The 27,043-nt window shown below is 45.1% G+C and overlaps 1 protein-coding gene and 1 long non-coding RNA gene across 4 annotated transcripts; one reads left to right on the plus strand and one right to left on the minus strand.

Annotated features, from left to right (window-relative positions):
* Nucleotides 1-3,187: 3,187 nt before the first annotated feature.
* On the plus strand, nt 3,188-27,043 carry PIDD1 (p53-induced death domain protein 1). 3 transcript variants are annotated; one of them, XM_083513344.1, is made up of 16 exons: nt 3,189-3,940; nt 6,030-6,403; nt 8,307-8,720; nt 9,937-10,140; nt 12,039-12,096; nt 13,756-13,957; nt 15,034-15,162; nt 17,859-18,038; nt 18,494-18,641; nt 19,301-19,436; nt 20,457-20,607; nt 21,522-21,645; nt 22,342-22,460; nt 23,593-23,700; nt 23,964-24,169; nt 25,474-27,043. In XM_083513344.1, exons 2-16 carry the CDS (start codon nt 6,139-6,141, stop codon nt 25,709-25,711), a joined length of 2,682 nt encoding a protein of 893 aa, XP_083369470.1. In that variant the 5' UTR covers nt 3,189-3,940; nt 6,030-6,138; the 3' UTR covers nt 25,712-27,043. The 3 variants fall into 3 exon arrangements, with proteins under 3 accessions (XP_083369472.1, XP_083369470.1, XP_083369471.1); XM_083513345.1 differs by having other exon boundaries at nt 3,189-3,655; XM_083513346.1 differs by lacking the exon at nt 9,937-10,140 and having other exon boundaries at nt 3,188-3,940.
* LOC310711438 lies at nt 12,754-25,514 on the minus strand. Its single transcript, XR_014528434.1, has 3 exons — nt 25,443-25,514; nt 15,205-15,330; nt 12,754-12,863 (listed from the first exon to the last, which is right to left on the minus strand). It is a non-coding gene; the product is annotated as an uncharacterized lncRNA (long non-coding RNA).

The raw sequence follows: 27,043 nt of genomic DNA on the forward strand, positions 1-27,043 counted from the left end.
GCTTTATTTTCTTTGATCTGTGGCGATGGCGGCTCTGAATTACGCGATAGCTGTGTGAATACAGCCTGCGGTTTTCATTTCTGTTACTAAGCCCTTTAAGGCGGCTGGCCTTGGGCGATGTTTCTGAACAGAGTAGACTTGCCTATGAGAAAACATGCGTAGGATTGCGCTCAGTAACAAACTCAGTAACAATATGAACCTTAGATAGGTTTCCTTCTAAGTAAACTCAATTGAGCTCAGTGGGGCTTATTCCCAGGAAACTGGGAGGACTGTTGCATAAGTGAACACTGAGGATCAGTTTCTCATACAATTTACCTGTCTCCCTTTTCGGCTGCTTACTAATTTTTTTGGTATATACTACTGTAACCTTTTCAGCCCTATGGGTGTTTCAGTCCTAAGTACACTGACTTGCAAGTAAGCCTCATGAAAGGCTGTGCCTGGGTGAAGGAGCATATGACTTGCATGCAGAAGGTCCTAGGATCAGTCTGCAGCATCTCCACATAGAGCTGGGATTTGCCCAACTAGATGCCTGTGGGAAGCCAGCAAGCAGGACCTGAGTGCGAGAGCACTCTCGCCTCCTGCAGTTTCCAGCGACTGGTATTCAGAAGAATACTGCCTCTGATATTGGAAGCAGAACATAACCATCAGGGTTAATAACCCTGCCCTCCATGAAGTCATCCAAGTTGTTGGCCATCACTTGCCTGTTGTGGGAGTGAGTTTAATTAACTATGTGCTGTGCAAAGAGAGGTACTTTATTTTGTCTGTCCTGAATCTTTCAACATTCAGCTTCACTGGATGTCTCTGAGTTCTAATATTAGGCGAGGCTAAGAAAATCTTTTTTCTACCATCTTTCTCCATAGCATCCTGAATTTTATATGTCTGTCATGTTGCCTCTTGAGTCGCCTTTTCTCTAAACTAAAAAAGCTAATGTTGTAACTGTTGCATACAGGGGAACTGCTCCATTCTCTCGATCATTTAAAACAGCAAGAAAGAGCAATGAATTTGGCCAGTCCTTTCTACACCCATGCCTTCATCCTGTTTCTTGGTCTCATGACCATTAGACCCAGAACTACTGTGGTTCTCAAGAAACAGCTATTAAAATGATGATGTGAAGACCAGTTTGGCAGAGGAGAACATCAGTTTCTCAAAGCAGCCAATGAATAGCAATGCACAAAGGAAGTACAGCTGAAGAGAAAGGATGAGAGGCTTCAGCCACACTGGTCAGGAGTGAGATACAATAAACCAGCTTCCAGTTAAGCTAAACTGTGTTTTAATATTAATCTATAATTGTGCAGGCTCCAGGAGAATAGAATGAGATTGTTTTGTTCCTTGTGTTCCTCCTGTGCTACTATGAGTTAAGCCGTGGTTTGGCTTAGCATGCCATCAGAAGCCAGGCTCATAGCAAATAATGCACTGTTAGCAATATTTGTTCTCTCAGTCTGGAGAAGACAAACCAGGAGCTTGAAAATGACATGCCAAGCCAAGCCAAACCTTAGCTCGCAGCAGTGCAGCCACAGTAGGACCAGAGGAGAAGCAAAGTGGCAATGATCTCTCCAGGGGCTTGCACATTTGCACTAAGCCATGGTTTGGCTTAGCATTATTTGACTGGGTCTGACTAAAGGAATGTCATCGTGTTGTATTAATGTTCCTTCCTAGAACCAGCACTATGACCCAATAAAATAAAAGTATTATTACCCATCTTCAAAATTATTCATGGGACAAAAGGACTACAAGTTTCAGAATGTGTAAATCTTTGTCTTTGTCTGGATAATGATCTTATTTGCATTGAAAGCAGTAAGCCATATCTGAAAAAGAAAAGTTGATCTGTACACACGATCTGTAGTTAAACAGCCAAAGGATAAATAGCTACATAAACAATTGTTATGGGCTTAGCCCTATACCCTCCAGGGAGATCTTATTAAGCACTGAACAGAAGGAGGAAACCATATGCCCTGCCTCTATCCCAGGTGACCAATCATTTTTCAGTGTGCAACAGAATTAAGACTGCCATGCATAACTTGGGGGAGGGGAATCACTTATCAATAGCTAATAGCATGAATACTGGAACAGTTAAAAAAGCAAGAACACTAACAACCCAGGTTATCACTAAAGGGCCATTCATCCTTTGATAATCTGGAAAAAGGCAGTTTAACAACTTACTGCAAACATAGTTTGGGGTTGGGGGTAGTTTTTCAACCTATGTTTACATAGGAGAAAAAAGGGTATTATGAGTTTGTGGGTGCCTTGACTCCCCTAAATTCCTGGGTGCTAGACCCTCCCCATAATTCCTAAGTCTAGTGGCTGCTGGAGTTTAATTAATGCTTGGAGTATTCAGAAGGGCTGACAAACACTGCATTTAGCAGTGTAAAAATACAGGCCAATGGAGTTTTTCTGTGCTTAGAAATCACCTGGGAGAAGAGCCATTATGGAGAACCAAAGGAAGGTAATGGGCGATGATGATGATGAAGAGAACAATGATTTATTAAATTGGATACTGATTAACAAAGCAGATACCCGGTACTGGACAGCAGATGGGTGTGAACCCTTCCTTCCACTAAGCAATGTGTTAAATGCAGCAAGTTGAGCAGAGGGATAGTGAGCCATGTTTTGATTTCTTTTTGGATCCAGGGCTGCAGCAATGGGAGAAACAAGACCCGATTGGAGTTAAACACTTTGAACCCCTCCATCATAGGCCCAGGTTGCATATATGTGTTAATAAACCATATATCATAAAGACATCACAGACTCCACTGTGCCTCATTCCAAAAGGAAACACAAACTCTGAGTAAAGCACTTGGATTCCCTGGAATATCATACCGCTCACAGATTGGGGTGGCATGTAACCATATTATATGTAAGGGGGGAAAATACTACTTGGGTATTTCATTATTATGTATACAATCCTGAAGTAGGCAGAAGTAGAGTAAGAACTAATAAATATTGATGAGGACTGAGCATGCTCCATGGCCTCCATAAAATGTTGGGGTGTGTGTGTGTAAAACTAGGGGAGACATGAAATGGTCTGCTTGAGCCCCTTACATCATAGTATATACTGGAGTATTACACGGTTGGCTGTCTAGCTAGCTAAACCCTAATATTCGTGTTTAAAGGGGTAGAATACGCGGCAAGATTTTGTCGCAGGTCCCGCTTGTTTGGGGGGGGGGGGCCGGGACCAGCCTAACGAGTTGCAAGAATCCGCAATGACCTACAAATCGCAATAGCAAAACTAGCCCTTAAGGATCGCGGCAGCGCGCATTTGTTAGGAAGGAACAGATCACAATGGACGCAGTTTCGCCGGGACGTCCTCAGCAAGCCCAAGCCGTCGCTTTGCTCGCCGCCTCCGCGCTGGCCGAGGCGGGAAAGCGGGAATTTGTGCAAGAGGGCGGGAGGGATCTGCCCCCTTTAGGGGAAGGAGGGCCTGGGAAAATTAGGCCGTTGCTTCGGCGGCAATGTGCAAACAGCGGGGGACTGGAACTGCGCCGCAAGCCGTTAGGAGGTCGACCAGCAGACCCGAAGGCTGCGATCCGGAGCGCGCTTACTTGCATTAGCAGTTGCCACTGAAATCAGCAGCCTTTACAAACTTTCCAGTAAGCACGGCGAGGATCGGAGTAGCCAAAAGCACCGGCAAAAGGGAAAATATGCTTGTCAGGCCCATGTAAGAACATTTTCTTGTCTGGAAAGCTGAGGAAAGGGCGGGCGTAAACAGGCCGGGTCGGGTGGCGCGTTTCGATTGAAACTTTTGTTTGGAAGCTCTTTTGCTTCTGCTGGGCTAGAGACCTCGGGCGATGTAAGTCACTGCTTAATCCGGGCAATTTCTCTGCTGGTTATCTGAAAACTTCATGCAAAGCTTTTCTCTTCCTGCTCCGGGCACTAAGAAGCTGATCCTAAGTGCTGATACTCAGAAGCAAGCGCCGCTGCGTTCAATGGGGTTCACTTCCTGGTGAGTTATATGTAGCGTCGCAGCACAAGGCTGCAACCGTAAGTTCCTTTCTTTGGCACGACTTTGCTCTGGAGTCTGTATTTTCAGTGCCGAGCTGTTTCTTGGGAAGCGTGTACTAATGACTAAAACCACCTTAGAGCCTTATTTCTCTTCACTGAAAAATCACAGTTAACCGTCCACCCTGCGCCCTACCCCGGAATTAGGGGGAAAGATTTGACCTGAGCTTCCTCCCTCCCGTTTTAGGAGCTAAGGACCAGGGTCCTTGGCTTCATCCTTTGGCCTGACACTCGCCACGCTTAGTTTTGCACCCTCTTGGGTAATAATGGCATTGCTGCAGATTAACGCAATTGTTGATGAATTATTTCCACGACTTTCTCCATACTATTTAATACTGTAATGAAATAAACATTATCTCTGTCCCTGTCATGTGCTTTAGAGATGGGGGACATGTGGCTCTCCTGTTGTTGCTGCACTACAACTCCCATAATCCCTGACCGCTAGCTGATGGAAGTTGGAGTCCTGCAACAACTGGAGGGCCACAGGTTCTGGAGAACAGCGTTTAAAGCAGCGAGAGCCTACATAGTGCTCCCTAGATGGTTTGGACTGCAACTCTCATTATCCCCATCATTGACTCTCTCTGCAGACTGGGGCTGATGGGAATTGTACTCTGCAATATTTGGTGGGCACCACTTTGGCTACCACTGCTTTAAAGCATGTTGGGAAACAGAATAGACTGGGATAGTTGCATTAACACAGCTGCAATAAATTGATTTCTAGAGGTGCCAGCATCTGTCCTTGAAAGATGCCATGCATATTGTAAGGGAAAGTTTCAACAGGTTCCACTTCTGTCATTGCAGTGCAGCTATCTGTTACAGTGGTGCCCCGCAAGACGAATGCCTCGCAAGACAAAAAACTCGCTAGACGAAAGGTTTTTTCATTCGTGATTTGCCTCGCAAGACGAATTCCCCTATGGGCTTGCTTCGCAAGACGAAAACGTCTTGCGACTTTGTTAAACCGTTTAAACCGTGCTTCGCAAGAAGAAAAATTTGCTAGACGGCAAAAATTGCGGAACGAATTAATTTCGTCTTGCGGGGCACCACTGTAATTTATCACTTCCACACTGCTAAATCAGGGAAATGATTGGAAGTAAATATCTATCTATCTGTCTATCTTTCTGTCTATCTATCTATCTATATGGTGGTGCAGTCACTCTGAGAGAGGACAGGTTGGGGTTTTTTTTTAAATGGCCCTTTTGCCAAAGATCGGCTTTTTGAAGGTTGTAACAGTGCCTAATGAAAGAATAATAAGGATAAGTTACATTTGAAAAAGAAAATAAGGGGTCACGTGAAAAAAGCATTAGAGCTGTGCTGCTGTGCTGACTTGGGAGCAAGTCCTATGGAACTCTGTGGGACTTGCTTCCGAGTAAATGTGCATAGTATTGTACTGTGTCGATCATGTGTTCATCTTGGCATTTTTGAGTTGACTCCTCATCCACAATTCCTAGGGAAACTGTGCCCAGATGTCAAGGATGAAAGTGCTCTAGCTTCCTATAGAAAGGTGGCGTGTCATGCTGTTGTGAATGAAGCTGCACCTGTTTTTAAAAAATCACATTTGCACAGCTGGTTATCTTTATCGGTTCCCCATGTGTAAAGTGCCATGGAGATACCTGGCATTGCTGTGTGTTAGGGATGATGATTTGGTACTCAAATATCTTTATTTTTTCTATTACACTTTTCTTGCTATATTGCTTGCAAATATCTAATATTCTTTTATTAGGATGCATTTTTGTGGTTCTAAAGAGGAGGCAAAGAACTCTAATAGTACATGAAAGATGTATAAACTTCAAAATGCAATCAGTTTCCCCACATTGTCTTTCAAACGTCCATTCTTCCTTCCTAGTTTTATCAGCTTTGGGGCCCGTTATATGCCTTAATATGGCACTTAAACAGCCCAGGTGGGAAGATGTTGTATTGCCCTCTTCTATGCTCAGTGCCTCAAGTACAGCTTCTGCTGTTTCCTTCATCTGGGTGGATTTTGCGTGTGCACTGGTTCTTCAGCGTTTTGCTCCTCTCCCTCCATTTCTTCACAGGGGCTGCCTCTTTCCTCCATCTTCCATTTCAATCCCTTGCGGTGGCACCGGTGCTCGTTTGGCTGGCAAGTCAAAACATGCGCAGCCCCTGGCAATGTGACACCAGAAGATGGCTGGGCCGCAGGAGCTTGGGGACCCTCTGGGGGAGGGTGCTTTGGAGGCCGAGGCACCTGCTAGTTCCTGCTTGGCTGGCAACAGGCTCAACTTAGACGTCTACCCAGAGGGCTGTCGCCTGTTCCTCAAGCTGTATGAGAAGAGAAGGGAAGAAGTGGAGCAGGTGGAATTCTTGAGGCTGAGCTGCAATGAGGAACTTATCACTTCCACACTAAGCACCATTCCGGTCCTGAAGGGCTTAAAATCCCTTGTACTCAAAGGTAAACTGCACGCTTCTTTTCTCTTTCTGTCTTTTGACCGACTGTGTCACTTTTTAATTTATATTTCTCCCATCTGTTTAGATTAGCTTTTAGGTTTCCTTCCCCGACCAAGCCCATCAAAATGACCTTAGGCCACTGTTTCTCACAAAGGCGCAAAATGGTCTGACTCTGCTGCAATCCTATGCATTTCCCCACCTCAGAAGTAAGTCCCACTGTGTTCAGTGGGGCTTACTTTCTGCCAGGAAAGTGCATGGTACAGTCAAAAACTTCAAACCTATGCATGCTTACCCAGGAATTGAGCATGGTGAGATTTACTTCTTAGGAAACCTGCAACGGGTGGGTCTGCACCCTCTCTTGGGAATGGGCCTGTTGTGTTTACTCAAATGTAAACCCACTCTTTTCAATAGGGCTTTCTCTTGTTGGAATGGACATGGGGCTTTCGTTATCTTCTGCTGAACAAAAGTCAGGTTTTACTACTGTCTTCCTTCTGACATTTGGCTTGGAACAGACCTTGTTTCAACAGTGAATGAAACGAGACTGATTTCTGATCTTTAGTTGTGGAATGAGGCTTGCAGAAGTGAAAAATGATGATGACTGTTCCATATCTGTCAAAATGCAGAAAGTGCCAAATTGGAACAGTAGCTTCCCTTCTTACTATGATTATATTACAGTAGAGATGATTTACTCTGTGTCTATGTAGCAACATGAAAAAGCTTTTGGAAAGATATTTACTCTGATTTTTATATGTCTCGTTCAAGCTGAGGGGGTCCTTGTCTTCTTCCTGTGATTCTCTCTTCATCACCCACTTTTTATTCTCATGCCACCTTCCCATAAACGGAAAGCTCTGTCCTCTTGCTCGTGTTGGGAATGAAATGGGCAGGCGACAGAATTCTTCTATGTTGTGGGATTTTTAAGATACCCGTCAAAAGCACAGAAGGCAGGGGGTTCGGTGTTGTGCTGTTTGCCTTTGCCTTCCTCTGCCTAAGCCTAAGGGTCCCTACCCCCTAGCCATCTGTAACATGTGCACTACATTTGGCCTGAAGTCCTAACCATATTTACTCCAAAGTAAGTTCCATTGGAATCTGTGGGGCTTACTTCAGGGTATGCATACATAGGCTTGCATGGTTTTTTCAGAACAATAGGAAAAAGATCAGGCTGCAAATTGATAACCATGTTGAAATCGACAAGGCACGTTATATTGGCTAACACGTTTATGACAACACAAGCTTTTGTGGACTGGAGTCCACTCCATCAGATAACCTGTAAGGCATCACAAAATACGCCCCCCCCCCACTTGTGGCAAACTATCTTGGCTACTCTTTGCCTTTTGAAATTGGTGTGGCACTCCCTTTAGGAATAAGCATGTGTGCCTAACTCTTGAACTGTTTTGATTTTTTTTGGTTTCAAGTATCTACAGCAAAAACAGCAACTGTAGCTTTCATTGATGCAGCTAAATTAATACAGTTTCAGCTGGCCAACCTATTAAAAACCTAGGTTTCATTAGCACAGGTATTTATAATAACCAGTTTATACTGAATATAAGCAACAGTAGCTGTGTGTGTCTCATGCGCAGCTGCAAGCTACCAATCTTGTTGCTTTATTATCGTTGTTATATATTGGACTGAAAGCTAAGGGGCCAAAAAAGACACCTCTTTGTCAGTGTAGCATGTTCATCACTCCTGCTGTAGCCCTGAAAGCAAAAAATCCAGACCCACTTCCACTGACAGTTATCGGGTTCCTGTAGTCCCTTCATGCCCCAAATCCTTCAGACTTCTTGTATTTTCCAATTACCTCTGTTCAGTCTTCCATATTGTTCCATTGGATATCTATATGCTTATATGAGGCTAGTTAATGGAGATCCTTTCAACGAGACTTTCTCTTCCTGCATTTTCCTGGCCTGCAGGTGGACACACCAGAGATGAAATTGGCACTCCCCAGAGAGGGTTGGTGGCATCATTGCCGCAAGAGCTGGGGGAGCTAAGCCACCTTGCTCACCTGGATCTGGGCTTCAACAGCTTCAGTGCTCTGCCTCCCTGCATCACCAAGCTGGGCAGCCTCAGGAGCCTCCTGGTGAGTCACAACAGCCTGCAGGGGCTGCCGGAGGACTTTGGCCAGCTCAGCAACCTCACTTTCTTCTCCGCCATGAAGAACCAGCTCCAAAGTCTGCCACAGAGCATAGGGGAGCTGGCAGCACTAGAAACACTGGACCTCTCTGAAAATGCACTGGAATCGCTTCCCGAAGAGATTGGAAACCTGCATAGTTGCACAGAGCTGGATCTCTCAGGGAACCTATTAACAGGAATCCCTAGCTCTCTTGGTAAGTTGTTCCCAGTTGCAAGAGAAAGGGAGTAAATATTTTAAGATGCAATTTGAGACTAAACAAATTACGAGATTAAAGCTACGACACGTTCAGGGTCACATGGCATAGCTGCAGTTTTTCTGTGCAATTGCTAGGAAGTAAGTCTCATTTAACTCAGTGGGGCTTACTTTCATAGAATGAGCTTAAACTAGGTCATTTTTGATGAAAGGGAATACAAAAAATGCAAATATTTAATGAAACATATATAGACCTCTTTTTAGTAGGTGTTCTCAAAGTGGTTTACGATACAACTTTTTAGGAAACCCAATAGTTAGAATCTAAAATATTTAAAGTTGTTAAGATTTGCAATGGGAAACCCAGTCAGATGGGCAAGGTATAAATAATACTACTACTACTACTATTATTATTATTATTATTATTATTATTATTATTATTATTTTATTGTATTCAGCCTGAAGAAAGGCACAGTCTTTGCAGCAGCACTGTCACTTTACTGATAACCAGAGTCCTGACTAAACAGAAAAACTTTTCTGGCCCTGTTTCAGATTTGGTGAGTCTGCAGCTGGAGGGTGTTATATAGCTGCAGAGGGATCCACTACTACTAATGGTGGTACCCACATAATCAGGATGTAAGTGTATTATAGCACAAAGGGAAGGAACCTTGAGGGCCATATTCCTCAATGGGCCACATCCCGGGGACCGCATGACAGTGGTGAGCAAGACTAGAGGCAATGTGGGTAGAGCAAGTGATTTGACTCTTTGTACAGAAGGCTATGTTCTAGCCTTGCAAAAATCATAGGGATTTTACATGCACCTCCATACACACACCTCTTCACTATTGAGGTGAGCTACAATGCCAAGGGAATACTAGGATTAAGCTTGACTCTGACCTTTGTTAATTAGATTATTTATTACATTGTGTTCCTCGAATACCAGGCACGTTCCTTTTGGCTAGTACGAGAGCCTTTCTATGGTAAATGTTTATGGTATGAGTATGCTGTATACATTTTATATCTATCTATCTATTTATCTGTGCGTGCATGTATGCTTGAGGGCTGGTTTTTATTGTGGTGGAAGTAAGCAAGACCCCAAGATCTTTTCTTTTTTGTTATAAGGGATTTGCAAATTGTGAATGGGGGAGAGTTGCTTGCATACAAGGATTTACAAAGTGTAGGCTGATCTCTCTCTTTCCCACTCCTGCTCTGACTTGCAGGCAATTTGCAGTCTCTGCGGCAGCTACATCTTCACAGCAATCTTCTGGTGACAGTTCCTGCATCCCTGGCCGGCCTTCCCAACTTGTCCAGGCTTGATCTGCAAAACAATAGGCTGCGCAGCATCCCCCCAGAGATCCAGAGCCTCCCCTTTGTGCATCTCCGTGGTAATCCTCTAGGAGAGCCAGAGGTGCCGCTGCAACCAGGTTAATTGCTTTTCTTCTGTCTGATTTGTTCAACAGCTGCTCTAACTGGAGACGGTCAGAAGCTGCTGTGTGATCTGCGTGGCTGGTGCAGAAGGCAGCTCTGGGGGGTTGTTGTTTTTTGTGAGATGTGTGTAGACACATCTGAAATTGCAGCCCTGACAATATGAAGGACTGGTTGAAAGACCGCCTGGTTGGTTTTCACAGGCAGCTGAGCCCCCTTCAGTCATTCCTCTCCATCCCATCAAAATTGCCTGGGCAGAAAAAGCTGGGCTTTTTCTTTAAGCTCCGCTGCTGCTGCTGCTGCTGCTGTGTCCTCTCCTGGCCCTTTCCTCACCATCCAGGGAGCCTGCCCTATGAGTACAGGCTCCTCATGTGACCCAGATCCAGGGCTTTTTTTCAGCCGGAACTCACTGGAGCTCAGTTCTGGCACCTCTCAGCTGGGAGCCATTGCCATTCTAAGAGAACAAGGGAGGCACTCATGGTGAGTTCTGGCACCTCTTTTTCTAGAAAAACAGCACTGCCCAGAAGTACATGTGAACAGGGAGTAAATCATGTGGGGAGCGCATTTGCCTACAGCATGCTTCCTTCTTCAGACCTTCCCATCCAATGCATGGGGAGCGAGGGTTGAGGGGGGCAGCAAGCTTGGCCCTGCTCCTCCCCTCACATTACTGCGACTGCAAGAGGGCACATAATCTGAAGTGGACTCAGATTCAGCTCAAAATGAGGCACTGCTGAAAGCAAGAGAAGGCTGCTAAGAAGGGTGGGCAGACCTTAAAGCCAAAAGAGAGACCAATTTGAATGCAAATTGCCTTAAAGCTTCCTGGGTGTTTCTCCCAGGCACTCTAAAGCCAGGTTTGTGGTGGGTGACTTTGAAGCAAACGGGTGGATTTGCTTGGTGACTTTACTTACAGTCACTGATAAATGAAAATCGCCATTACCCTTAGACAGGTGTTGCTTGTGAATGTCACTTTCTCATAGGGCAGGGGTCACCAATCTGGTGCCCACAAAGACTTTCATGGGTACTTCAGGGCAGATGTCCCAGTCTCTGAGCTTTCATGTTGAAAAAGGGAAGTCAGTCTGTAGCCCTCTTAGAAACAAAGTTGTGAGGTAAAATGTGTAGGTGCCTTCCAAGCAACATCTGTGGCATGCGAGTGAATCTGGTGTGGCCACTTTGTATATGTTCCTGGTTCTGAGGGGTGCTCCCTATTGCTATAGACAGCAGCCACATCTCTCTCTGTGTGTAAGTAAAATCTATATAGCATGACAACGTCTGTAATCATGACCAGCAGAACATAGCTGTCTTCCCGTGGTTAGCATAAAGGTGTCAGGGGTGGCTGCCTCTCTAATTTTGTGTTGTGCATTGCAGCCATTTTGTGTTATGCCCTGCTCTGCCAACAGCTATTTTGTGACTCTCAACATTTGAAATGTGCCCACCGATCCATAAATGTTAGTGACCCTGTCATAGGTTTTATTTTGAAATTCTGGTGGGAGTTCATGTCATAGAAATCATGGTTAATATTCAAGTGGTGAAATATCTGGGGCTGGCCCTGTGGGAACAAGGCATCAACAACAACAATTTTATTATTTATACCCCGCCCATCTGGCTGGATTTCCCCAGCCACTCTGGGCAGCTTCTATCACATATGAAAACATAATAAAACGTTTGACTAAACCATTTGTCTTCAATGGATGGAGCAGGACCCACCACTGGTTTGTGAGCTGATCAAAGGGGAGTCACAACAGTAGCCCTCCCACCATACCAATATATGATAAAGAATTGAGGCCCAAGTGCATGTTTTTGGTTTGAAAAAGTTGAAGACTACTATACTCATTCCTACAGAAGCACTTAACACGTTCTGTTTATATTCATGTAAACTTTGTTTTCTGACTTGTTGCAGACTCAAACTCAAGGCCAGAAAAATTACAAAGACTGTTCCTTGAAGCTGGTGAGGATAGGTATTTCACATACTTTTTTTGGCCGGTGTCTTTCTGTACTATCATCATGTCAGTGTATCTTCCTAATTCACTTTTGGCATAATATTCTCCTTGCTTCCCATGGCTCCTGGGAGGGAGGGATATACATCTAATACTAATAATAATCAATTGTACTGTGATGCCTTGTTCAGTTGTTGATGAAGGGGTAGTTTCTGTGGGTTAATCACCCCCGTTTTTTACAAATGAGCCAAGTAGGATTTCTAAAAAGAAACTGGTTGCAAGTTAACTATCAGTGGCAAACTCATTGAAGAGAGCAGGGCCGTTACCACCAAGTAACATCTCCAAGCAGCGCTCAGGGACATGGGTTCTGGGTTCCTGTTTCCTCTGGGACTCTTGAGTGTGGAACAGCGGCCACTGTATTTGCTGTTGTTGGTCATTCTGCAGTTGGAGTGCCATCACTGTTTTAATCTTTGGGATGTTAAGATTGCTACTAGTCCAGTAATAATAATAATAAATTTTATTTATACCCCGCCCTCCCCGGCCAGAGCCAGGCTCAGGGCAGTTAACACCAATAAAATTTCAGTAAAAACATAATAAGAAAAAAGAAAAAGAAGTTTTTAAATAAAAAAATACAGGTTAAAATGCAGCCTCATTTTAAAAGTCAAGGGGAGGGAAACTACTGAGTAGTAGCAATCATCACCAGATAAGCCTAGAGGGGGCTCATACCTCCAGGGGCCAATGGCCCCCTTATTCCTGGAGCCTGCAAGTGGGACCTCTGCATACCAGCCCTGAAAGAGGAAAAAAGCAAGGAAAATATCTGAGAATAGCAGGGATAGGCTTAGTTTTAGTTTCTTATTTTACTTTGGCACTCTTATACCCCACCCATCAACTTTGCGGAAACACAGAGTGGCTAACAATATGCCATATCAAGAAAAAATTACATCAAGTAGCAGCATTGGGAAAATGTTTTCACCTTGTGCCCAACTGAGGCCAATGTGGGGAGACAATCAAATGCCATTTGGGAGGGGGTGTCATAATTAGCTGCGAGGGGGCACCACCAAAAATGCCCTGTCTTCTATCGTTGCACACCCAGCAGAAGCTAAAGTTGGAATAACAAACAGCTGGTCCCTAGCAAATCTTCACAGATGGGTAAGGCTTAGGCAGTACTGGAGGAAGTGCTCTCCTGGGTACTTGGATCCCAAGTTGTTTAGGGCTTGTATTGGGTCTGGAATGTCACAAGTCACAAGTGTAAGGGATTTGAGGACCAGAGTAAAGTGATTCCACCCTCCCCCCCCCCCCAATAACAGCCAGGTAGTTGCAAGTTCCAAACTCTGCACTCAGACATGGCTAGGAACAGCCATATCTGATAGTCATTCAGTTATCCTCCAGATATTCTAGAAATGGAACCCAGGTGCTGTTGAAGGTGATGAGACTATCTGTTCCTTTGGAGCAAGTATCCAAAACTCAGTCACCACCATCAGGGTCGCAGGGAGAGCAGGGAAGCCCATGGGATTGGAGTGATCTGGAGTCTGGATGCAGCTAAGCGAAACACAGTGTAGTCAAGCCTTAGAACTGTATCTAGAATTCTGACAGTCTATAGATATTTATAACTCAGAACTTTGGAGTAAAGAGGACTGTAACGTTGTAGAAACATCCATGCTTCTCTTTGTATCTTCTAAGCTTTACTGTGACTCCTGAAGGCTGCAGAGTTTTCCTAGCTTGTGGTGTCCAGTTTTGCTTCCCCTTGGGTGCCACCACCACTTCAGTAAATATCCACTTCCAAAAGCACTCCCCTGACCCCCAGTGGGTCAAGCTGAAGGACCATGACATCCTGCTGAGTGAAGTCCTGGAGCTGCAGCCTCATGGGATTCATTTCCAGAAGGTAAGAAGAGCTCATGAAGTCATAAAGGAGTTTAGGCTAGACCTGCGCTAATTCCCCCAAATCTTTCAGCTTGGGCGTGGGAGAAAAGAAGAAGAAGAAAAATATTGGCCTGCCAAAAAAGTGGCCACTGAGAACCCAGTGTGCTAAATGTGATAATCGCTGGGTTGCTTACAAGCCACCCTTTGTGGCATTTAGGCTGCTGCCAATGAGATTTGGCTTAATAAAATGTGAGTTCCATCAGGAAAAATGCCCCAGGACAACCATTCTGCTTGTGAGATATGTAGAATGTGGGAATAAGATAAACAGAGTTCTAGTTTGGATAGGACCTCTCCTTTTTTTAGAAAACAGTGGCTGAAAAGGTATTTAATAATATAATCCCTCCTTTTTGCAATATGTTTTAAGAATAGTAAAACGATTAAGCGCATTATAAAACCCACACAGATTTGCATGCAAATATTATGAAACAACCAGGAATTCAAATAAATAAATAAATAAAATAAATCACAATTAGCCATTACATGTTATTCATTTACTTAGATTGAAGGCTGAGGGTGACAGATTATAGGCACTAAAAATGAATTGCACTAAATAAATGTCATAAAAGTTCCCATCTCTCTGGCTGTTTAGCCCTGGCCTCCGAAACCCGAAAGAACAATGGTGTTCTTGCATGTTGTATGCCTTGCACCTTTTGTGCTTTGCAATCACTGTTGCATGCAGCACCCCCAGTTAATGAACCAGTGCAGGTCTGAAGGTTGGCTGGAAGTGTATAGGAGTTCTTTTTCGGTTCACAATGCAATAAAACCAATTTCTTACTACTAGCATGTCTGTGAGCTATGTGGGAACTGCTGCGTTTTCCCCAATCTTGACGCTGTAATATGCAACCATCTATGCTGTTGCCTTCTCTGCTTCCTCTTTATGAGGTACAGCAGAAATGAGACACACTAAGAACCTTTGCTTGCTCTCCACGTCCTCCCCAATGGCTGTCTGCTCCTGAGGTCCTTCTCTTGCTCCCTGGAGTTATGGAGAAGTTTCCTTCTCGGTGGTTAACTCATGGAAACTGTCTTGTGTTCTTCAAGGATGTGCTGATCTGGCTGCCATATGCCTCCACGCAGTACCTGCACGACCGTGAGATTGTAATTCGAACCTTCAGTGGGCAAAATTGGAGTGACTTGAGAACCAGATTGGAATGGAAAGAAAAGCCAAAGGTAGGCCGCGAAGCGCAACGTGTTGTAAAACATGCCAGTTACCTCACTTCTCAGCGAGTTCTTCCTTGCATCAGTTGGGTGCCATATTGAATTCCTGCTGGAAGCTTGGAGGGAGGGCTGAGCTGTAATCTGCAGCTGCTTTCTCTTCAGTTTTGCCATGTGTTTCCCCTAGAGATTATAATACACAACACCCAGTTCGTTAACTCATTAAGGTCCTGCACCTAGGCATGCTAATTACAGATAGGTAGCCGTGTTGGTCTGCCATAGTCAAAATAAAAAAATTCCTTCCAGTAGCACCTTAAAGACCAACTAAGTTAGTTCTTGGTATGAGCTTTCGTGTGCATGCACACTTCTTCAGATACACTGAAACAGAAGTTGCCAGATCCTTCTATATAGTGAGAAGGTGGGGAGGGGTATTACTCAGAAGGGTGGTGGGAATGGGTGATTGGCAGATAGCTGAGATGAGCCTGTTGACGACTCTTAACGACTGCAATAGGTCTTACAGGAAAAAGCAAGGGGTGAGAAGGTGAGAAATGGCTTTGTCGTGTATAATGAGATAAGAATCCAATGTCTTTGTTCAGACCAGGTCTCTCCATGGTTTTAAGTTTGGTAATGAGTTGCAATTCAGCAGCTTCTCTTTCCAGTCTATTTCTGAAATTCCTTTGTAGTAAAACAGCTACTTTGAGATCTTGTATAGAATGTCCTGGGAGATTGAAGTGTTCTCCTACTGGTTTCTCTGTTTTGTGATTCTTGATGTCAGATTTATGTCCGTTTATTCTTTGGCGTAAGGTTTGGCCTGTTTGTCCAATATAGAAAGCTGAAGGACACTGTTGGCATTTGATGGCATACACAATGTTAGACGATGAGCAATTAAATAGTCCCGAGATGGTATGTGTGATGTTGTTGGGGCCAGTAATGATGTTGTCCGGGTGTATGTGGCAGCAAAGTTGGCACCTGGGTTTATTGCAGGCTCTGGTGCCAGTGTCCGTGTTAAGTCTGGTTGCAGTATTATTGTGGGTTAGGAGTTGTTTAAGATTGGGTGGCTGTCTGTAGGCAATGAAAGGTCTTCCTCCCAGAGCTTGAGAAAGAGAACTGTCATTGTCCAGGAGAGGTTGTAGAGCTCTGATGATGCGTTGTACTGTTTTAACTTGGGAGCTGTATGTGATGACTAGAGGTCTGTCTTTTTTGGGTCTGTCTTGCAGCAAGTTCTCTCTGGGTATCAGTCTGGCTCTGTTGATCTGTTGTCTAACTTCATCTGCTGGGTATTTTAGTTCTAAAAAGGTTTGCTGTAGATCTCTTAGGTGAAAGTCTCTGTCTGTAGAATTGGAACAGATGTGGCTGTAACGTAGTGCCTGGCTATATACAATGGACTGTTTGGTATGTTTGGGATGGTAGCTAGAGGCATGTGGTCTTTAGGCATGCTAAGTAAGTCTTATACAGTGGTGCCCCGCAAGACGAACGCCTCAGAAGACGAAAAACTCGCTAGACGAAGGAGTTTTTCGTTTTCTTAGCCGCTTCGCAAGACGCATTCCCCTATGGGCTTGCTTCGCAAAACGAAACTTGCCCCGCAGCGCGTCTTCCCTGCTGTCCCCGTTGCCAGCCCCGCAATCTGCGGGGACAGAGGGGAAGGCGTGCGCGCCTTCCCCTCTCTCCCCGGACCCCTTTTGAACCAAGGGGCGGCAACGGGGAGAAGCGATCTTCTCCCCGCCGCCCCTTGCTTTAAACAGGTCCGGGGACAGAGGGGAAGGCGCGCGGCCCTTCCCCTCTGTCCCCGGACGGTCTCCATAGGAACGCATTGATTGATTTTCAATGCATTCCTATGGGAAACCGTGCTTCGCAAGACGAAAAACTCGCAAGAAGAAAAAACTTGCGGAACGAATTAATTTCATCTTGCGAGGCACCACTGTACTTGGTTTTATTTGCAACCGAGATAGGTGGCCTTTCACAAAGAGCCAGCATAGTGTTGTGGTTAGGCAGGGGAGACCCAGGTTCAAATCCCCACTCGTTGGTGAAGCTCAGTAGGGGCCAGTCACTGTCTTCTAAACCTGACCTACGTGACAAGATTATTGTGAGGATCAATTGGGTAGGGCAACAATCATGTGTACCACTTTGAGCTCTGTGGAGGAAAGGTTGGTTATATGTGTAGTACCGTTAGGAATTGCATTCTCATTTGTTGGCCTGTCTGCTCTGTGTACTGCCAAAGTGAGAGAGCTTTTAAGGGAAAGTTCCGTAAGTTAGTAGGTCTGTCAAACACAAATTGGACAAATTCAGATGTGATGATTATGAATGGTCAACATGCTTGAGCTAGTTATTTCTGTGAGTCAGCTAGCTGTTTCATCATCTGAACCAATACGCCCAGATTACAGAGGAGATGTCCTAGTTTTCTTAAAACCAGAGTTTCCCAGTTTGAATGCCACAGGGAACTCTGGTATAAGAAAGCAGGAAGTCTCTTCTGAAGTTGGGTGTGTGAGATAAGGATGAAGGAGCACACTCAAGCTTGTTGCTCATTATTTACAGCCCAACAGGCTATGGCCTGTCGTTGGAAGTGGCCCTGTTACATTTCAGCCAGGCCAGTTCGTGGATATTTGTAAGGCTGGTATAAGACCTGCGTTCATTTTCAGTGCCTGGTTCCCTCTGTTTAAAGTATTGTTGCATGTTACAATGGTGCCTGTCTGTCCTTCCACACCCTCTAACAGAAGCATGTGGCCTGCTGCAGCGTCCCTCACTTCTCTTGGTTCTTGGTTGTCTCTCGACTTGTGGAGAATGAATGCAGAGTCCCTCAAGAGGGAGCCTTGCTTTTTTCAACTGTCGATCCCAACATCAAAGTGACCTTTCCCCCTGGCGTGACTGAAGAGACGAGGACAGTGAAGCTCCAGGTAAGCCTCTGCCCAGGAAGCCTAAAGAGTCCAGAAATGTATTCCAAGATTGGAGATTTAATTTTTTTAAAAGTCCTATTCCAGTCAGGTTGCACAGTTTAGGTCATGAGTGCCTTAGTGTTGCCCTGGTGTTATAAAATCAAAAAGACATGCCCTGAAAGAATTTTGGAAGCTCCTATTTGACTTATACAGTCACTGCTCAAATAATTCCTTTTAGGATTAAAACTATTGACACCTGTGGCTGGAATCCAAAAGAGCTTTCCCAATATTGCTTCTGAGTGCAGCCTTTTCCACGGTGTTAGATCCCTCTTTGGTGGGACCCTTCACTTTCAGGACCATTTTTTCAAGACATTGATAGCTGCTGTGGGAAGGGGAGCCTACGAAGTCCATTGCTTGTGTAGGAAACCCCAACACTGCCTGATGGAGCCTATCCCCCCCTTTTTTTAAATGTTCAGGTGCTGCCCGTGTCTTCAGAGGACCTACAGGAGATCACAAATGATCCTGAGACGGTTGCTAGCCCCCTCCTCTGCCTCTCCCAGAATTCCAGCATCGACTTCCTTCAGCCTGTAAAAATTCAGCTCCCTCTGCCCCCAGGAGTCACAGGTAGGTTTGATCTAGAAATTCCCTCAGCAGAAGGGTTTTGACAGAACTGTTAATGCTTCCTTAGAATTACCACACCTGAATTTCACAGGCTAGTTAAATTTGCAGAATGTTGGTGCAATTAAATGCGCTTTCAAGCTGGACAGTTAATCTTCTGTTGAGGAAATTGGTTGTGCAAGTATAGTGCACTATAGCACACTGAACTGCAAGGTGCTCTTGTTTATTCTGGGCCACGCCGCCCCAGTCATTTCACAATTTCACATGTTCCATTGATAATCCAGTGCCGAAGGCCTTCTGGCGGTTCCCTCATTGCGAGAAGTGAGGTTACTGGGAACCAGACAGAGGGCCTTCTCGGTAGTGGCACCCGCCCTGTGGAACGCCCTCCCTTCAATTGTGAAGGAAATAAGTAGCTATCTTATCTTTAAAAGACATCTGAAGGCAGCCCTGTTTAGGGAAGTTTTTAATATTTAATGCTGTATTGTTTTTAACACTCGATTAGAAGCCGCCCAGAGTGGCTGGGGAAACTCAGCCAGATGGGCGGGGTATAAATAATAAATTATTATTATAATAATGGGAGCAAAACCTCATCTGTCCTGATTACGCACTGACTATAGTTTGTCCTCAAGGTCTGTAGATAACAGCATATTTTCTTTGGTCCACAGGTCTGACCCTGGATCGCTCCAGGGTGCATCTGCTGCACAGTGACTGGAATGCTCAGAACTGGAATGACATCACCAGTCAGGTGGTGCTGGAGTTCACCCACCTCTATGCTTTGTTTGAAGTCACACACTTCTCCTGGTGAGTTGACCCAGGAAGAGTAAGGTCCCTCTCTTTCTCTGAGGCACACTTCATACATCTTCCTGGGCCAGCAAGAAGAGAAGGTTCTATCCCTTCCTGCCCTCTACACACATTATATATAACGTTAGAACTGGGAGCTCCACAAAGAAGAGACCATATTCATCCAGTTGTTTCCTCTTTCCTCTGAACAAGGGGTGGGAGTGAGCAATCAACAGTAAGATAACTGTTTAGTATTCTTTATTAAATGGTCCTCGGTTCCTGCTTCTCCACCAGGCAAGAAGGATTATATGTGTCTGTCTAGAACATTTAGCAAAGAATACAGACACAGAGGAATGCAATCTTATAGGTACCAGGTGTGCTGGACAAAATTTATAGTGTCATAATGGCTTGTTCATGTTGCTGATTCACTCAGACATGGAGAATGTGAGTTGATCACATGAAGGCTTGCTTGTATCTGCAGGGAAGCAGTTGTGCTGATGCCTCATGCTTCACAGTAAACTCAAATGCACCGTGGCACTTGATCAGTCTGCTTTTAGATGCTTTGCTGCGGAATAGTAGATACTGGGATTGAGTTCAGAGTTTTGCTCAGGGTGAAGAAATTGCATATGCATTTCATCATGAACACCGATCAGCACAGGCACATTCAACTCATCACGCTAAGTATTGTCTCTGAGTTGTACCTTGTAGAATGATCATGTTTTGTTTTGTATGTGTATTCAATAATGAGATTCACAGCTTCTTCTTTTTCCTCAATCACACATCATTTCCTTGCTTTTGGCAGGTATTTAAATAGCTGAATCAGATTGCCCCTACTGGGGTGGAGGTGGGGGTCTGTTTTCTGTGTCATCTGTGCAGTTTTCCTTTGACATAGAAGTGCACTTGCACACCTCCATATGTTTCTTCTCACATAGAGAAACAGAACTTTGCACTCATGCCACCCCCATTTGCAATATATGTGCTCACAAGTGAAAAAAGCAAACAAATCAAAATGATTTTGCAAATCCCCACTCTTTCCCCCAGGTACTGGTTGTGGTGCACCACCAAGACCTATATCGGTGGCTTTGCCAAATATGTCTATAAAAGGTTGCGCATGTACCAGGTGAACTTCATAGCTCTGCAGAGGAAGAAAGATCCTGAGCAAGTCTTGCTTCAGTGTGTCCGAAAGCACAAGGTAAATTGTTCACTGTCGCGGTTTCATGTGTGTACATGCGCATGCGGTAGTGCCCATCCGCTTGTGATCTGCAAGCATGAAATGCAGCCAAGAACATATCTATGTTTAGAGCAACTTGTAACCTACCAGACTAAACACAGCCCTCTGGTCACCAGGGGATCAGTAAGCCGCCTGCTGTTGCTCTCTTCCTGGATTGCAAAAAAGAGAGGAGGGCACAAGTTGTTCAGGGCTGGAGCAGAAGCTGTGCTCACTAGCATGAGCTATATAATGCACGAAATCCAGAGAGATCTTTCTGGGTTTGAAGCAGGGTGGGTGGGAACCAGCTGGTTGTGAGTAGAGCCTTCTCCTATGAATACTTGAGATTGGCTTTGTGCGTTATTTTATGATGGGCTTTAGTTGAAGTAAGAGCAGCAAGCATGGCGAGAGCAGGAAACATTGGCTGGTGCAATCTATGGTTTGTTGCAACAGGGTGAACAAGCCCAGCTTAGGTGGTCAGCTTGGCATGAGTCCTCATAATAGGGGTAACAGAAGCAAAGAAAGCGGCAAGAATGGCTGGGGTAGTGCAGCAGAAGCTACCCTTTCAACACTGGGTGTCACTGCCATTTGCAAAGGATGGTTGTGGCAGGGTGGCAGTGAGTTCAGGGTTTTATGGGTGCACTAGTGCGCCCAGTCTGGTACCCCTGCTGGTGTGCCCACGCAGTCCAGACCTTGCTACTGGCCTGGCAAGTGGCAGCAGCCCTAGGGTCAGGAGGGTGGTTCTGCAGCACCGCACCAGCTGCTCTTGCATTTATGAAGCTTCTCCCTTGGAAACCCTCATCCTCCCATTGAAACCGCACAAGGAGTAATGAAATGAATTGGCCCTGTGAACCCCCAAGATCTATTTTTTAAAAAATCTCTTCCTGGATGTCTTGTAGGTTGATCCTGTTTTGAAAAGGCTCCACGACAGATACCGAGGCCCTGAGCCATCGGACATGGTAGAGATGGTTGAAGGGGAGCAGTTTTTTGCAGCCTTTGAACGAGGCATCAGCATTGATGCAGGTAAAGTGCAGCAGAGCCCGCTTGTGTAAATACCCCTGAAGAACAAAGGGACTTGGCCCTTGCCCGCCATCCTCAAATCTGTTGACCCAAAGGGGTCTTCTGAAAGGAGGAGGCTTTTTCAGGGCTCAGAAGTGATTGTGCAGCCACAAGCTTAAGTCAGACTTGTTAAGAAACCTACAACCCTTACCAGCTTGCACTTTAAAAAACCCCCAAGCCTTCTAAAAGAGTAATAGCAGTACCTTTTGATTTTTGTGCTGGCCACTGAATAGGGGAAGCCCCCTCCTTGGCAAGCATTGAGATGCTAATGTAAGATAAGACACCATGTTTTCCTGGCCTTTGCCTGTCAAAAGGGGTCTGCAGCAAGGGCTGTGGTGTCTGCTCAGCAGGTGATATTCTCTTGCATTGGGCCATAGTGGATGGTGGGAAATCTCCCAAACCAGTCAGTGAAGACAGATCATCTATCAGCGAGTATGTCCATGCAAAATCATTGATTTTCTCATTTTCGCCAGCCAATTAGTGATGCAGAATCAGTGGGGGGAACTGGATTATCCCAGATCCTCATCTTGCCCCCACACCCCGACAGACCAATTTTGACAGGTGGGCAGGACCCTATTTGTCTTCTTGCCTCTTGATTTTTAGCCTTTTTCAGCACTGTGGCTTGATGCAAACTGATGCTTTGCCTCCAACTTAACTCAGACCGCCCAGACTGCACTGACGGAAGGATTTCGTTCAACTTTTTCTCTCACTTGAAAAACGTGAAGGAAGTCTACATCACCTCTGAAGTGGACAGGAAAAGCAAATCTGTGAAAGGGCAGGTACATCAGTTTCTCCTTCTTGGCCCCAGCAAGGTTTCCCATGATATATTCATTTATAACACACATCTTAATAAATGGACACATCTCTCATTAACAAATGTATTCCTTTTCCTCATTGTTCTCGTTCCTAATCATGTGCCAGTTCATAAACAGGGTTACTTATCTTCTCAGAGTCCATGGCCACGATCCAAAACATGAGTGTGCTTAAATCCTGCTGAAACAAATCAGAGTTAATTGCTCCAGTCCCACGTATTTCTCTGGATTCCACTCATATGTTTGTGAAAGGTGCAGAATCCAGTCCCTAGCCCAGAATCTCAATTTTTTTTAAAAAATGCAAAATGTTATAGAGAGAAATTTCAAAACATGCAAGCCCTATTTGCAAAAGGCTTCAATGACTGGTGGGGTCCAGGTAGGGTCTCCTGCCTAGGCTTGCCAAAACGCCTTCACTTTTCCAAGCATCAAAACTGTTATAAAACCTCAAATATTGGTGCCAAAATAAACCATGCAAATTTAGCTAGCTATATTTTCCAAGAAAGCTCTCTTAAGCAAGCTGAGAGATCATAAATTTTAGTACGTGTTGTGTAACTTGTTCCAAATAAGATCATAGGCATAAATTATATTTAGTTTCATCATCTTGTGCCTGGATAGGAACATAATCTTCTCTGGCATACAAATTCAATGGTTTTGGTGGGGGAGAGGAGGGCAAGTGGGGAAGATGCCAACTCTGGCTTACTGACTTCGAAGAACATAGCATGAATCCTCTGTAATCAGTGGAGGATGCACTTTATTGCCCTTAATATCTGTGCTAGGAGGAATAAGGGGAAATGGTGGAAGGACCCTGAGGGACAGGCAGGGAAGTAAAGATCACCCAAGGTGAGAGACTGGGAAAAGAGAGGAGAGTTCCCAGGCGTTGTTTTCTGTGGCTGGCTGGGATTAAGAGTTACTTCGGATAGAGGGAAGATTCTGTATTTGTGCACCATTTTTGTATTTTAGATATCCTGCTGATTTTCTCCTCCCTTATTTTTGTTATGCTGTGGCAGTTAAGAGAATCTGTATTGTATGTGGGTCTGTAGTCTACGATGTGTTTCCTATTATTATAATAGCACTTTTGTAACTTTTTTGATCTTTTAAGGTTTCCTTTTACCGAGGTGCTGTTCCAGAGGACATTCCTGAAGAGGTTACCAAGAGGAGGAAAGGCCCTGATTCCCATTGGCTAGCCACCTTGCCAATCAAGCTACCCGTAAGTTGCCTAAGATCCCTGGTTCAGTCCCCAACATCTCCACATAGGGCTGAAAATGTCTCTTGTCTGAAGCCCTGGAGAGCCACTGCCAGTCAATGGAGACAGCACTGAAGTAGATGGATCAATTTTCTGACTCAATATATAGTAGCTTTCTGTGTTCCTAAGTGGAGAGATAATTGTGGCAGGTTGGATTGCTGTGCTGCTAGTTTTTCTTGGCCCATGAATAATAGACATATGTGGGTTTTTTTATTCTGTTTTGGCAGAAACTGAAATCCCAGGGGAAGGAGCAGCCTACAACCCCAAATGGCTTTTCTCTCCCCCCTCTGAATTTGGGGAATGCTGAAACTGGCTACTTGACCCAGGCCAACCTACTTGCCATTGCTGGGCGTGTTGGAGCTGATTGGCCAACGATTGGCTTAAACCTGGGTTTGTCTTACCAGGAGGTAGAGCAGATACGATACAATTACAGGTGAGTGAGGCTGAATCTAGCCCTAAGGTGGCAAAAACACTGCCAAAACAGCCAAATAATGATGGAGCAGGCTCAGTAGTTGCAGAATATTGAGCATCAGTTGAGAAAGAAAAATGAAACACTAATTATTTTGACCGGAAGGCAGGGAGTCCTTGAGCTCCTTACCACATAATATAACAGGAATGGGAAACTCCAGATGTTGGTGGTATTCAGCTCCAGCCAGTACAGCCAGTGGTCAGAAATTCAGGAAGTTGTTGTGTAGCAACATCTGAAGAACTTTGCCAGCATATACAGTGGTGCCCCGCAAGACGAATGCCTCGCAAGACGAAAAACTCGCTAGACGAAAGGGTTTTGCGGTTTTTGAGCTGCTTCGCAAGACGAATTTCCCTGTGGGCTTGCTTCGCAAGACGAAAACGTCTTGCAAGTTTGTTTCCTTTTTCTTAACACCGTTAATACAGTTGCGACTTGACTTCGAGGAGCAACTCATAGAACGCGGTGTGGTAGCCTTTTTTGAGGTTTTTGGTATTTTTGAAGCTTTTCCAAAACTTCTCCGACACCGTGCTTCGCAAGACAAAAAATTTGCTAGACGAAAAAACTCACGGAACGAATTAATTTCGTCTTGCAAGGCACCACTGTAGCAACAGCCTAGAGGGGAGAGTGTGACTGGCTGGCACCCTGAACAAGAGCACTCCAACACTTGGTAGCAGGTCTTAGATGCTTCTCATTTTTTTCTTGCAGAAGTTGTTTTGTCTCCCTCTCTCCAAACCTCAGAGAATGTCTGGAAAACGAAAGCAGGGATTTGCAAAATATTGGGGTGGCTGGCAATAGATGGGTGGAGGCCAGGACAGAAAGAAATGAGGGGCTGGAACTTCTGATGAGTGCAAAATCCAAAACCAGAATCCTTCTGGTCTTTAGACAATTATAGAAAATGTCAGTGAGCTCCCATGTCCCCTCCTCTCTCCCTGCCCCATAAGGGCTGAAGCTTGTTTTTAAAACACGTATGATTTCTCAGGTGCTGCTAAATTAGGCAGAAGAACCTGCAGCTTTGATCATGCAGACCTTTCTGTTTCCGTGTCCCCTGCTCTACGAAGGCAGTTGGTAGGCTTCTGGAGAAGTGGTTGGGTTGCTGCCTAATCTGAATTTTATTTTTCCAACGGTTGCTAATGAAACATGTCTTAGGATTTTATTGTTTTATGCTTTGTGTGTTTCGAACTATTGTAAGCTTCCTGGAGCAAATGAAAAGGCATATTGTAAATATTTCAATGAGACTCACCATTGTGTGATGTGCCATCTGTATTTTTCAGAGACGACCTCGGAGCTCAGGTTCTGCATATGCTCTTCTCCTGGGCTCAGCAAAATGAAAAACACCCCGACTGTGTCGACAAGCTGATCAGCGCCATGAAGGAGAGTGGCCGCCAAGACATAGCAGATGAGATCACAGCCATCATTGCGCTGGGAAGGCAAAAGTACAGGGAGTCCATCAGGAGAGTGGGTCTAGACCAGGAGAGCAGCACCGAAGACTCTGCCATTGCCATGGTGTAGCTGCCAGCAAGAGGCCTCCATTGCCTTGCTGTGGCTTGCATTGGGCAGGCAGGAACCAGGCAAAGGACTGGCAGTGGATCCGTGAAGGAGCTGAGGCTGAGGACTGTGGACAACATGCATCTAGCCCCAAGTACTAAGGCTTGGTCTCTTGTCAAGCCCCCAGATGTTCTCACCCAGGGCTGCTAGAATGAGAATGACCTGCCGAACATTAATGAGCGCAGAGACATGCTGAGCCCTAAATATTGCCAGTTTGGTGACTTATTTATTTCATGTCCACCGCTACTCCTATAAGGGGGAAAAACCATCTGTGATCTGTTGTTGAATTCAAGATGGTTTCTGTGGTTGTCACCATGCCCTCAGGCACCCTCCTTGGTTTTTGGCAAGGCCTCCTGCTAAATTGCATTCCGATTCTTCCATGGGGCTCAGCTATCTGGAAAACAGACGCTACCTCCCTCTTAGCACTCCCCCACCCTGTATGCTTGTGGGCCCCACAGTGGGGTGCTTGGCCTACTTTTTTGCTTGGCCAATAGTTTGGTGTGTGTGTTGCCTGCTTTTTGGGGTTGGATGTTGCCTACTTTGTCTCCAATTTTGTTGTTTGTGGGTGGCAATTGGTCTTTTGCCTCCTGTTTTGAGGGGGAGGTTTCCTGAGCATTGGCAGTTTTTCTTCTGTGGAATGGGTACTTTGTGGAACCTGTAGAAGAAATTCCACGTAGTCCTAAGAAGCTTGTTCTCTCAGCACAAGCGCTTCCTCTTGCCTGATGGGATCTCCTCTCTCCTCCCCTATCTGCTGTTCTGGGGATTCTCCTTACCCAATTGGGAGGGGGCATGGGGAAGGGGAGGAAAGCCTCATTGTGCTAACAGAAGGCCTTGTGTGGGCTTCTGGGAGCAGGACCAGTTAGTTAAATCTGGCATGATGACATTTTCTTAGACTTCCAAGTGTACCCCTTGGCTCCAGAAAGGTTGGAGGGCCTTGCTCAGAGAAGATTCTCTTGTATTCCCCCCAACATGCATGGCTTTAGATTTTATTTTAATAACTGAAGGATCATGGGATTTGGGAGTGGGAACCAGGAAAAGTGACATGTGCCTGCTATCTGCTATCAGACTTTACATCTGGTTCACTTGGGGAAGGACTCTGGGCCTACTACTTACACTCTCAGTTGGGGGAACTGTTGCTATGCCTTGTTATTAACTGCCAGTTTCTTCTGGTCTCAGCTGCTATCTCTCAACCTAGCCTACCTCACAGGATTGTTGTGAGGATGAAATGCAAAAGCATTGAGCTCCTTGGAGGAAAAAGGCAGGACACAAATGAAATAAAAACAAAATTCAAACCTA

The sequence above is a fragment of the Podarcis liolepis genome (genome assembly GCF_965112155.1).
Source record: "Podarcis liolepis genome assembly, chromosome: 1".
Taxonomy (NCBI): Eukaryota; Metazoa; Chordata; class Lepidosauria; order Squamata; family Lacertidae; genus Podarcis; species Podarcis liolepis.

Excerpts from the sequence above, each read along its gene's own strand:
- PIDD1 (XM_083513344.1), top strand. The coding sequence starts at position 6,139 with ATGGCTGGGCCGCAGGAGCTTGGGGACCCTCTGGGGGAGGGTGCTTTG. Across the intron at positions 18,642-19,300 it reads TCTGCCCCCAGGAGTCACAG|GTCTGACCCTGGATCGCTCC; the intron begins GTAGGTTTGATC and ends TTTGGTCCACAG. Across the intron at positions 21,646-22,341 it reads AGGCATCAGCATTGATGCAG|ACCGCCCAGACTGCACTGAC; the intron begins GTAAAGTGCAGC and ends AACTTAACTCAG.